Source organism: Mustela erminea, chromosome 11 (genome assembly GCF_009829155.1).
Source record: "Mustela erminea isolate mMusErm1 chromosome 11, mMusErm1.Pri, whole genome shotgun sequence".
NCBI lineage: Eukaryota > Metazoa > Chordata > Mammalia > Carnivora > Mustelidae > Mustela > Mustela erminea.
Genome location: NC_045624.1, coordinates 86080875 through 86094758, shown reverse-complemented (window position 1 = coordinate 86094758; position 13884 = coordinate 86080875). Strand labels below are relative to the sequence as shown.

At 38.9% G+C, this 13884-nt stretch overlaps 1 protein-coding gene across 3 annotated transcripts in view; it reads left to right on the top strand.

Moving 5' to 3' along the window:
• RELN (reelin) overlaps positions 1 to 13884 on the top strand; it is a 497367-nt gene that overhangs the window by 129299 nt on the left and 354184 nt on the right. For all 3 annotated transcript variants that reach the window (XM_032304615.1, XM_032304614.1, XM_032304616.1), the window contains exon 3: positions 5929 to 6064. In XM_032304615.1, coding sequence (XP_032160506.1) covers positions 5929 to 6064 — 136 coding nt within the window. The remainder of the gene's footprint in view (positions 1 to 5928; positions 6065 to 13884) is intronic.

The window sequence follows — 13884 nt, the reverse complement described above, 5'->3', positions numbered from 1 at the left end:
CAACTTTAGAACAATTAAAGACACTGTGAACCTCATCTTGCAGAAGTATAATGTGGATAAAGGAAACTCTGGCATAGATTTATATCCTTTAACCACAGTGATCATTAAGAAGACAAATATGAGATATTTTTACACTAGATATCCAGTGGTTCGAATGCCTTGATGAATTTAAAACACTCATACTATGTCAAAGAGTTGTACTGACTCTAATATAGAAAGTGTGGCTAGATTGTGAATATTCTATTTTCAAGTGTATATACACAATATTCAAAAAGAAAATGTGTTTATAACATGGATGCTTTAAGATCTTGCTAGACAAGTTATCAATTTGTAGAACTTCGGAGTTTGAAATTGTACTTGACTTTCTTTACCCAAAGTTAGGTCAGGAGAGCCATACTTCTTGAAGTGCTTATTGTCTCTCAGAGTCCATAATGTACTTGGAAAAGTACAGCTTTTTTCTCTGAGGAAGAAGTTCCACATGAACAGTGTTTTGCACGAGAGTTTACATGTACACACAGCAAGGAAATAAAATTTTTATTATTACTGTGGCACACACATATACATTTAATAAGTATGTATATCCCTGAGATACATGTAATTAAGTTCTATTGCGGATCTGATTTTCCCTTTTCCTAGTAATATTAAAAACTCAGTATATATCCTATTATCCAGCATGTGGCAGGGAAAGCACCATCGTAAACTTAAATTCATTATCAAATTCAAATTTCAGTTGTCCCAAGAATAGGTTCCCAAATCACCTATGTTAATTAGATGGTATATGTCTTTCATGACACAAGCCATTAAGATCACTGTGGCGGAGGCAGTAAATTGTTGTTTCATAGAACTCTAGAAGCTGAGTCTGACGGCCCTCCTCTTCGTACTCATTTTATATTTGCACCTCTGCTCATTATGTCTGCCTTTGTGAGATGTCCTTCCATATTTTCTTCTATTCTTTTGGATTGTACTCAGAGAGCTATGGAACTGAGGGGGCCTTAGTGATCACGGACCAGCAGTTTACAGATGCCAAAACTGAAACTTGAGAGGGGGTACCCTGACAAGGTCATTCAGCCGTGTGTGGCAGAGTGAGGGAACGGTCTCTTGATTATACCCTGCTGCCTCATGTAAATAAAAACAAACGTGGGAAATCGTGGCTTTTCTCTCAAGACTCTGCTCCAGCCTCCCTCTTCAATAGTGCCATTTCTGACTGGATTGCAAGGGCACTGGTCTGAACCCACACTACCCTCTCCACTTTCTCTATGACCAGGAACACATTGTTTTATCTGCATTGTCTGAGGGTCCTCACAGGTAAAATGCAGAAACTAACAGCTCCTACATCACGGGGTTCTTTAGAGCCTCAAGTAAGTTAATATTCATGAAGTGCTTACAATAGCACTAAGCCATACTAAGTGCTCAATTAAGTATTATCATAACCGTTATTGCAATTGTTTCTATTAGTCACTCTTCTCCTATTTCATAACTCTTCACTCATTTCGGGATAGGGACCACAGCCTGTGTTTCTTCTGTGCACCTCCACATGGCCTAACAGAATGTTTGAGCCCAACTGGGTATTCTGTAAATACTGTTATTTCCTGCTGGTCAGTATTAAGATGAACAGATTGCTAATAGTTGCAGCTCTGACCAACTTTTAGATATTTTCAAAGAAAATGCCAGTTAAAATCGGGAGGGCACGTATTACATGGAGCACTGGGTGTGCTGCAAAAACAAGGAATACTGTTACACTGAAAAGAAAAAAAAAAGTGGTAACCAAGATATGGAAGCAACTCGAATGTTCATCCACAGATGAATGCATAAAAAATTTATTATCATATGTTGTATATATATGATAGAATGTTAGCCGCAAAAAAAGAATGAGATCTTGCACCTTGCAACAACATGAATGGACTTAGAGGTTATAATACTAACTGAAATAAGTCTGACAAAGACAATTACCATATGGTTCCATAATATATGGAATTTAAGAAGCAAAACAAACAGAAGGGAAAACCAGATTCTTAAATACAGAGGACAAATTGGTGGTTGGCAGAGGGAGGTGAGTGGGGGAATGAGTGAAAAAGATAAAGGGTATCAAAATTACCCTTGTGAAAAAAAAATTACCCTTGTGATCAGCCTGGGGTAATGTATTGGATTATTGGGTCATTATACACCTAAAACGAATATAACACTGTAAGATAATTATACTTCAATTAAAAACAAAAAGAAAATGTGAAAGCAGTAGAGTAGGTTAGGGCTCTGTGTTAAAAAAAGCAAAGACCACTGCACACTCCTAGTATTTGAAGGTATGTAATAAGGCCCTCAGAATACATGTTTGGGTGGTTCTAGGATTAGTGGGTAAAGGACTGAATATTTTGCATTACTATCAGGGCCTTTGTATAAGACAGTGCTGGATACTTTTGAACTGTTCTATTGGTGCCCTGTTGGTATTATTCCAAGCTCTGAAGCCTGGACAACATCTTCTAAGACACATTTTTTGCATGTTCTTGACTACACATTGAAATTGCTTGGTGAGCTTCTGAAACTCCCAGTATCCAGGCTGTATCCCCACCCAGTTAATTCAGAATCTCTAGGAACCAGTAGAGTAGTTATCCCATCTCTTCAGATGATGCCATTGTACAACCTTGTTGGAGGAACTACTGTGCCAGACAGCTGGATGGCAGGAATGTTGTTCTGTGGCAAATTTACCCAGAGTGGGGTGTGTCATAATTACAACAGTGTAGCTATTTTATAAAATATTGTGAAGTAATATGCAGCCTAGACATTGACTCACTTTCTAGGAGGGGTTCTGAAGCATAGGGAGCTACTTGAATGTGAATTCTGTTCCCAAGGCTGTGAAACCCTGAAGCCTTATTTGTTTGATTCATTTCCCTTCCCACACGATTGTGGCTGGAATACTTGTTTTTTGTTTTGTTTTTGGTTTTTTTTTTTTTTTTTGGTCAGATGTGTCATTTTCCACACACACGCAGGATTTCTGCTTTATGCCCAAACAGAGTCGAGTGGCAATTCCTGAGTCATGGCTTTTGAGTCTGCTACAGCACTCTATGATTTCCCAGGGGAGTCTTTTATCCTCCCTAACCTTGTGGTTTCTCTGGCTTGATGAATTTTGTCTCAAGATGTAGCTTAAAAAAATAAAAAACTTGCATGAGAAAAAAGGCACCACTAGGCTATGTCAAAATACAGATTTGTTTTTCTCTTTCTTTATCCAGTATGACCTATTCCTTTATTCTAGAAGATTCTGTTTCACTAGGTAATATAACATATGTGATATCTTTTCTGTTGCTTTTAATGTTTTTAGTTAAGTCATTCTTGTATTGATTCAGAAAAAAACATTTCTTGACTATATGTGATGTGTCAGACATTAAGATAGTTGCTTGGAATATAGCAGTTAAAGATCTACCCCCTTGTAGGTCAAGTGCTGTGATGATCAGGTATGAACTGTTATGATGACGTGTAGAAAGGGTAACTGTGCAAACATGGTGGGGACTCTACTCAATGTATTGGATCACTTCATTCTCACAATAACTTTGGGGTGAAAAGGCCATGGTATTTCCATTTTATAGACAAGAAAACTGGGTTTCAGAGTAAGTCATTTGCCTAAGTTCATGAAGCCTGGAAGTGAATTTTTTGTCTAATTGCTCATTCCTGGCAATACTTTTATTAATATTACTATTAATAAAATTTGGTTTTAGAGCATTTTAGGTCACAGCAAAACTGAATGGAAAGTATAGACAATTCCCATATGCTCCCCTTCCCCCCACAACTCCCCACTATTGTCAGCTTCCTGAACTACAGTGATACATTTGTTACAACAGATTAACCTATACTGACACATCATTATCACTCGGAGTCCCTAGTTCACATGAGGATTCACTCTTAATGTTGTGCATTCTTTGTGTTTTAACAAATATATAGTGACATGTGTCCACTATTGTAGTATTAAATGGAATCGTTTCACTGCCCTAAAAATCCTTTATGTTCTGCCTTTTCATCCTTGCCTCCCTCCTAACCCCTGGCAACTGGGGATGTTTTTACTGTCTCCATAGTTTTGCCTTTTCCAGAATGTCGTAGAGCTGGAATCATACAATATATAGTCTTTCCACATTGGCTTCTTTCATTTAGTAAAATGCATTTATTTATCCATGTCTTGTAATGGTTTGGTAGCTCATGGCCTTTTGGCTCTGAATACATACCCCATTGTTTGGAGTGTCCACAGTTCCATTCCATTCACTTATTGAAGGATAGCTTGGTTGCTTCCAATCTGACAAGTATGAATAAGATTTCTGTAAACATCCATGTGCAGGTTTTCGTGTGGACAGAAATCTTTAATTTATTTGGGTAAATACTGTGGAACATGATTGCTGGACCGTACAGTAAGCGTATGTTTATTTCTATAAGAAAATGCCAAATTGTCTTCCAAAGTGGCTGTACCATTCTCTATTCTCACCAACGATGAGCAAGAGTTCTTTTTGTTTCATATCCTCACCAGCATTTGGTGTTGTCATTGTTTTGTACTATGGTCCTAATAGTTTGGGAATTGGCATTTCATTGTTGTTTTAATTTGCAATACTCTAATGACCTATGATGTTGAACATCTTTTCACATACTTACTTGTCTTCTGTATATTTTTTGATGAGGTGTCTATTCAGATCTTTTGCCTATTTTCTAAAACTTGAGTTGTTTATTTTCTTAGTGTTGAGTTATTTGTTAATACTTTATGTCAGGGTGGTAGGGTTATGGACATTGGGGAGGGTATGTGCTACGGTGAGTGCTGTGAAGTGTGTAAACCTGGTAATTCACAGACCTGTACCCCTGGGGATAAAAATATATTATATATTTATTAAAAAATTTAAAAATAGAAATACCATATGATCCAGTAATTCTACTATTGGGTACTGGAATTTCATTTACCCAAGGAAAACAAAAATGCTAATTTAGAAAGAAAAAAAAATAATAATAAATAAATATTTTATATCAGATGTCAACTAAGAGAATCATCTTCTTAAAAAAAAAAAAAAAGCATCTCCAGATAGCTCAGCTGGGAGCTGACCTGGCCCTCACAGCTGGGCTGTGGTATTCTCACGTGGAATGTAAATGGTTTTACAGATCAGACATCAGACAATCAACATCAGACAGGGCCACCTTAAACTGATGGCTTGAGCCAAAACCAAGACCACTTTGTAATCAAACCTGCACACAAACAAAAGCAAGAACATGGTGCAAATCACAAAAATGACCATCCCCCTCTCCATGCTGACTTGAATTTTATCAATCACAACTTTAGGCTGTGTCACTCTTCATGTCTCCCATATACAGATTAATAAGGCACTCTGTGATAAAATTGCCCCCACTTTCTGATGGCACCAAATCCAGAAGCAAAACCACGTATCCCTATAACCTCCCCAGCAAGATTAGGTGGTCCCAGGATGCAGGAATTTCAGTTCTAAAATCAGGAAATTCCCAGGACAACTTGATCCCCTACTGTCTAAAATGACCTACCTTAAGCCCAAAGAGTTTAACAAGCCTTTGCTAATATCCTCTTACTGAGATACTTCCCAGTTCCCAATATAATTTAGTCTTGTTTGCTGTAAACACTTCCACTAAGTCCACCCTTGTTATATGGTAGGTATGGCCCTGGTGGTCTTTGTTGATGGACAGAGACCTATCAAGAAAATCAAAGCAGAGCAACTACGAGAGCAATGAAACTAGTAGATTACCCCGTAACAAAAATGTTTTAAATTATTAAAATCCTTCTAACAACAGGACACGGAAAATTGCATAACTTACAGAGCAGCGAAACAACATGATGAATCTTAGCATACAAGAAAAATGTCCAGAAAATATTGTTCATGCCACGATAAGAAAGAGCTTTTTTTGTTGTTTTTATGACAGCTTCTCTTCCTTTCTGTGTCTTAGGGATCATGTCTGACCACCAGTTTGGTAACCAGTTTATGTGCAGTGTGGTGGCCTCACATGTGAGTCATCTGCCCACAACCAACCTCAGCTTCGTCTGGATCGCTCCACCTGCTGGCACTGGCTGTGTGAATTTCATGTAAGTATCCAAACTGTCTGACCAGAAGGGAAGGCAGATAGACCTCTCACTGGATGACATACAGGCTACGCATTTAAGTGTATTAACAGGTTTGACCTTAATTAAAACCACTAATTTGGGTGTGAAAAAGAGGTCCAGATCATAAAAAACAAATAACTTGAACAGTTTAGTTTTGCATATTTCTTTATACTTCAGGAGATTTAAATTGGATTTTAACCGACAAAAATACACAATAGGAGTAAAAGCATGTGATGAAATCAATGCAGTAGAAAAACGAATGTTTGGAAAGTATGATGGAAACAAATATAAAAAATGCCATGAGGCTCCATCTGTGTTTTGGAAGAAGATCACAAATTTAGCTTTCGATTCTCTGGCCATTAATGCCGAGAGAGGAATGTGATCAGTTAGGTGAGGGATGGTGGTGAGAAGTCAGGGAGTCTGTGGAAACTTAATGACCCTCTCATGTGCTTTCATTAAGACGAAGCTGGGGAATGTGGTAAACGATGTCCCAACAGTACCCTTTGATAGTAACACTGGGCTGGGAAGCAAAGGCTGTGACTTGCTGCATCTCTCAATGTAATCTCTACCCCTACCCCTGCCCCAGAATCTCTACTCCTCATACTTCTTAGTCTTTTCTCTTTGTAATCCCATTTTTGACTTTTAACATAATATACTTTGTTCATTTAATTATCTGTAATTTTTGTCTGTCTCTTCCAACTGTAATGCAAGTTCCTTGAAAGCAAGAATTTTATTTTCTGTTTTGTTAACTGATTTGCCCCAACTGTCTAGAACAGTCCTTGGCACTCAGTACATACTCACTCAATATTTATTTCATGGAGGAGTAGGCCAAAGGAATAAGGCCAAAGGCAGTTCTGAAACAGTTGTTCTGTGGGCAGTCAGGCAAAAGAGAGCTGGAAGCCATCTTGAATGGTTTTCTGTTCTGAACCTTCTGCTCAGACAACAACATCCCATAAAGCCTGCATACTCTAAAATTTACTACTACCCGTCCTTCCCCTTTATTACTATACAGTTCAGGGTCAAGGGCTCCTATGGCTCCCACATCAGCGATTATAGACTTTCTGCCTATCCTCTGAGTTACCCAAGCTGCAAACATCAGATTAATCCTATCCAGCTGATTAATATTTAATCCTATCATTTCTTCTTCAGAAAGTTTTCATACATGAACCTTTTCTTTCCAGTAGTACCTTTTGCTAGGATGATTATGGTAGCTTCCTAAGTGATCTCTTCTCCTGCAGCCTGTTTCTCCTCTGGTCCATCCTGGACATTGTCATCTAGCTAGTCTTCCTAAGGCATAACCTTGATTACTTGAAACCTGGATCCCTTAAACCTCCTTTCTGAGGACCAGACTCTTGGCTTGGGTTTGAAAAGTCTTCCCATTCCTGATGTGTATCTTCTGTTTTATCTCCTGTGTGCTCATCCTGATCGGGCACTAATTGCAGAACATCCCACAACTCCTTAAATATTACATGACTTTCTCTTTTTCCATACTTTCCCCTTAGCCCAAAATGCTTTTTCCCCCCAACTCCAGTTGTTAAAGTCCTACACATTTTTTAAGGCCTGTTTAAAATGCCAACTCTTGGGATGCCTGGGTGGCTCAGTCAGTTAAGCCGCTGTCTTTGGCTTAAGTCATGATCCCAGGGTTCTGGGGTCGAGTCCCTTGCTCGACAGGAAGCCTGCTTCTCTCTCTGCCTCTGCCTGCTTGTGCATGCTCTCTCTCTCTCTGACAAATAAATAAAATCTTTAAAAAATAATAATAAAATGCCAACTCTTCTATCAAGCTTTCCAAGATATCAACAACAGAAGTGATGTGTATGATCACTTTTCTTGTAACTCTGTTGTAATGCTGATTATATTTTACTGTGTACTTACTTGAGTTAATTTCTTGCCTTTGCTATTAGATCAGATTGGACAGGGATATGTTTTTATGTCTTTGTGATTCTCCCCACAGTTGGTACAACACCTCATACATAGATATCACAGAAGATGACCCTTGAATTAAATGATATTCAGTGTTGTCTTTTCCTTTAGTTTAATAGTGATCTCTGATTCTCGCTTTTTTTTTTTTAAAGATTTTATTTATTTACTTGACAGACAGATCACAGGTAGGCAGAGAGGCAGGCAGAGAGAGAGATGGGGAAGCAGGCTCCCCGCTGAGCAGAGAGCCCGATGCGGGGCTCGATCCCAGGACCCTGAGATCATGACCCGAGCTGAAGGCAGCGGCTTAACCCACTGAGCCACCCAGGCGCCCCTGATTCTCGCTTTTGGCATGCTCTATCTTATTCATGTTGGCACCGGAAAGGTACTTTAAATCCTTGCCCTGTGTTACTTCTTCATTTAAGACAAGAATTACTTTTTTAAAAACTATAACATAAAGTAAATCTGTATCAGCAGCATACAACTGTCTAATTCCAAGTAGATATAGCCTTTTTGTTTAAAATGATATTTGTTGTCTTTGGGCCTCACTGTTCCCAGGGTCCCAAACTCTGTTTTCTCCTGAGAAATAACTTAGGAATTTTTTTTTAAGATTTATTAATTTATTTTAGAGAGAGAGAGAGAGTGCATACGTACCTGAGCAGAGGCAGAGGGAGAGGGAGAGAAGCAGACACACCGCTGAGCACAGATCCCAACAACATTATTCTCAGTCTCAGGATGCTGAGATGATGACCTGAGCCAAAATTAAGAGTCAGACACTTAACCAACTGATCCACCCAGGCACCCCATAACTTAGGTTTTTTTAAGTCTTAACCCAAGCAATCTTTTCTTACAAAAATGCTGTTTCGTCAGAAATAATATTTACCAACTGCAAAGAAGTTCATATGCCCTCACTCATATTTCCCAATAAAATTTTGATGATGCAGTTTGCACTTTTTAGCATTTCTTGAAAAGAAAAAGACTTTATCTGTTTGAGAGAGAGAATGAGAGGTGAGGGGGATGAGAAGCAGACTCCTGCTGAACAGGGAGCCCTAAGAAGGCTTGATCTCAGGACCCCGAGATCATGACCTGAGCCGAAAGCAGGTGCTTAACTTGCTGAGCCACCGAGGCGACCCTTAGCATTCTTAATAAGCAGTCAATTCTTCCTTATTGTAAGCCATGACTGTATTGAATGTTACATAGAGTAGCTGCTTCCCATGTGGGCAGGATGCTTTTGTTGACCTCTTCCCCTAATTAGTTTGTGAGAGAGTCCAGGAACACTAAAGCAATTTATTTGAAATTTTCTGACCCAAGTCTTGCAATTTTTGCTTTGTTTCTTTCTCCAGTATTTATGATGTGTTCAGTAGAACTCTGTATAAGAGTTAGTATCTGTAATTAGTATATGCCTAGCAGTAACTGACGGAGAGTATTAATGTTCAACAGTAACACTGAGTATTAAACAAAAATAAAATAGCACAGAATCTGTAGCATTTGAATGTAAATATGCCCTGATTCTCTCTTTTCGGACTAATCCCCAAAATTAAAGCTGTCATTTTTTTTTCTTTTTTTTTTTTTTAGAGGGAAAGGAGGAGGGGCAGAGGGAGAGGGAGAGAGAGAATCCTAAGCAGGCTCCATCTCATGCTCCTGAGATCAAGACTTGCACTGAAATCAAGAGTTGGATACTTAACTGACTGAGACAGCCAGGCACCCCTTAACTGCACTTTAAATCCCCCAAGGTCAGAGACTATGTATAGTATTTTTATATACCTAACAGTTCCCAATGCTAAAACTATGGACAATAGAAGGCCCTCAGTAAGTATTTCTTAATGGCTAATAACAGTATCATATTTCATTGATCTCCAGATACAGATTTTTTACATTTTGGGAACTCTGAAGTAGAGTTGTATCTTACCTTTGATGGCATCTTATAATTATAATTGCCAATCCTAATTTTATCTTTTACGGTCTTAACAACTGTGATGGCATCTTGGACATGAAGAAAACCGAGCAATGAATACTGATCATTTACCATGTATCTGGTCTCTCTACAGCTGGCAATTAAATTGACACTGCACCCAGTTTTATAATCTAATGTTAGTACAGCAAATGTGTGATGCACACTCTGTGATTTTAAAACCCAGTTTTCTATTTAAAATTCTTTAAAAAAGAAAAAACAAAACAAAACATAGTAAGAGTATGGAACAGGGGCTCCTGGGTGGCTCAGTTGTTAAGTAACTGCCTTCAGCTCGGGTCATGATCCCATGGTCCTGGGATCCAGCCCCGCATTGGGCTCCCTGCTTGGCAGGAAGCCTCCTTCTCCCTCTCATACTCCCTCTGATTGTGTTTCCTTTCTCGCTCTCTCTCTCTCTCTGTCAAATAAATAAATGTTTTTTAAAAAAAGAATTATGGAACATTTGAACTCAAGTCTAAGAAAATTATATAATGTGCTGTGTGTGCTTTTCCTATAGAAGAGTAAGTGGCATACTCACTGAGTAAATCAGGTTTTATTGATAAACCACTTAACCACATAGTCATTTGGGCCATCTGTTTACAGCCTTACTTGTTAGAAGTAATCAAGTATCCTTTGCTGTGCAGAAGCTTTTGATTTTGATGAAGTCCCAAAAGTTTATTTTCGCTTTTTTTTCCTTTGCCTTTGGAGACATATCTTGAAAGAAGTTGCTGTGGCTGATATCAAAGAGATTACTGCCTATGTTCTCCTCTAGGATTCTGATGGATTCCTGTCTCACATTGAGGTCTTTTATCCATTTTGAGTTTATCTTTGTGTATGGTGTAAGAGAATGGTCGAGTTTCATTCTTCTACATATAGCTGTCCAGTTTTCCCAGCACCATTTATTGAAGAGACTGTCTTTTTTCCACTGTATATTTTTTCCTGTTTTGTCGAAGATTAATTGACCATAGAGTTGAGGGTCCATATCTGGGCTCTCTACTCTGTTCCACTGGTCTATGTATCTGTTTTTATGCCACTACCATGCTGTCTTGGTGATCACAGCTTTGTAATAAAGCTTGAAATCAGGTAACATGATGCCCTGATTTATTTTTGTTTCTCAGCATTTCCTTAGCGATTCGGGGTCTCTTCTGATTCCATACAAATTTTTGGATTATTTGCTCCAGCTCTTTGAAGAATACCGGTAGAATTTTGATCGGAATGGCATTTAAAGTATAGATTGCTCTAGGCAGTATAGACATTCATCAAAATCAAAAGCTTCTGCACAGCAAAGGAAACAGTCAAAAAAACAAAGAGGCAACCCATGGGAGAAGATATTTGCAAATGACAGTACAGACAAAAGGTTGACATCCAGAATCTATAATGAACTCCTCAAACTCAACACACACAAAACAGGCAATCATATAAAAAAATGGGCAGAAGACATGAACAGACACTTCTCCAATGAAGACATACAAATGGCTATCAGACACATGAAAAAATGTTCATCATCATTAGCCCTCAGGGAGATTCAAATCAAAACCACATTGAGATACCACCTTACACCAGTTAGAATGGCCAAAATTAACAAGACAGGAAACAACATGTGTTGGAGGGGATGTGGAGAAAGGGGAACCCTCTTACACTGTTGGTGGGAATGCAAGTTGGTGCAGCCTCTTTGGAGAACAGTCTGGAGATTCCTCAAGAAATTAAAAATAGAACTTCCCTATGACCCTGTAATTGCACTCCTGGGTATTTACCCCAAAGATACAGATGGAGTGAAAAGAAGGGCCATCTGTACCCCAATGTTTATAGCAGCAATGGCCATGGTCGCCAAATTATGGAAAGAACCAAGATGCCCTTCAACGGACGAATGGATAAGGAAAATGTGGTCCATATACACGATGGAGTATTATGCCTCCATCAGAAACGATGAATACCCAACTTTTGTAGCAACATGGACGGGACTGGAAGAGATTATGCTGAGTGAAATAAGTCAAGCAGAGAGAGTCAATTATCATATGGTTTCACTTATTTGTGGAGCATAACAAATAGCATGGAGGACATGGGGAGTTAGAGAGGAGAAGGGAGTTGGGGGAAATTGGAAGGGGAGGTGAATCGTGAGAGACTATGGACTCTGAAAAGCAATCTGCGGGGTTTGAAGTGGCGGGGGGGGGTGGGAGGTTGGGGTACCAGGTGGTGGGTATTATAGAGGGCACGGATTGCATGGAGCACTGGGTGTGGTGAAAAAATAATGAATACTGTTATGCTGAAAATAAATAAATTAATTTTTAAAAAAGTAATCAAATAAGAGACATTGAAGAGAGGATGTCCTGAGGATAAAGTTGCTGGCTACACTGGTACAGATCTATTAAATGGATCAGTAGCTAAAATTATTTTATCTGTACTTTATGACACCTTTCATTTACATTTTAAAAAAAGATTTATTTATTTATTAGAGAGAAAGAGACTGATAGAGTGAGCAGAGGGAGAGAGGCAGACTCCACACTCAGTGTGGAGCCTGATGTGGGGGTTTGATCCCAGAATGCCGAGATCATGACCTGAAATGAAATCAAGAGCTGGATGCTTAATCAGCTGAGACACCCAGGTGCTCCAGATATCCTTTATGTTTTAAGTGATAGTTTTACTCAGAGAACCGCTTAGTATTCAGATCTTACATCAGTGTGGTTTGTCTTTACTTTTTTATTTGACTAGTCTTGAGTGACTAGTAAGCCTTGAGTTTAAAGAGACATTTAACTATCCAAATTTCTTGGATGTACTACCCACCCCCCACCAAATCCTAAGGGCAAGGAGAGGGTGCCGAGAGAAAGAGGAAGGAAGGGGAAGGGGGAGGAGGAGGGAAGAGGCAAAAAGATAAGGACAGGGCAAGGAGAAAAGGGAACAAAGGAAGGAAAGACATCTTCTAGTCCTCTAATCTGAAAATTTAGTGAGTAACTGCCAGGGAAAAGAAGTTGTAAAATAATAACGGTAACATTAATATTTTTGAAAATGTGCTGGCCATTGTTCTGAGTAGTTTATACCTTTTACTCCATGTCCTTCTTGCAGAAATTCCATGAAGTAGGTACTTTTCTTTTTTTTTTTTAAGGTTTTATTTATTTATGTATTTGAGAGAGAGAGAGAGAGAGCAGGAGCAGCGGGGAGGGGCAGAGAGAGAAGCAGACTCTCCGCTGAGCGAGGAGCCCAATTCAGGACTCAAGTCCAGGACCTGAGATCACGACCTGAGCCAACAGCAGATGCTAACAGACTGAGCCACCCAGGCACCCAAGAAGGCGCTGTTCTTATCTCAGTTTGGTGATGAGGAAATTGAAGTAGAGACATGTTAAATAATTTGCCTAATATCACTCACCTAATGGTTGAGACAGCCTGGATTCGAAGATAGTCCAGTTTCAAGCAGGTGGTTTTTCCTCTTCACTGCAGTTGCCTCTGAAATGATCTCTTCTCTATTTTATTATGGTAATACATCCACAGTAGTGATACAGTGAAAATTATATGGAGTTGGTAGTTGGTATCAGCATCTCTCAGATTTTTTAACCGACCAGTGTGGGTTTCCTATCCTCATTTTGAGATCTATCTCTTGATGTTATCTAACTCATTCAAATGTCAAGAGGCGCCTATTTATTTATTTAAAAATTTTTTGGGCCAAAATATTTACTGAAAGTTTTGAAGTTTTTCAAAAAAGTAACATAATGTGAGCAAAAACAGGGAAATTGATGACAAATCAGACACTGAAAACTAAAATCTGGGTAAGTCTATGAGGCCATGAAGGGGAAAAAAAGGAATATCTGTGAGCATTTACTATGATTAAAACACTGTCGGGGCACCTGGCTGGCTCAGTCAGGAGAGTATGTGACTTTTGATCTTGGGGTCATGAGTTTGAGCTCCATGTTATGTGTAGAGATTACTTAAATAATTAAAACTTAAA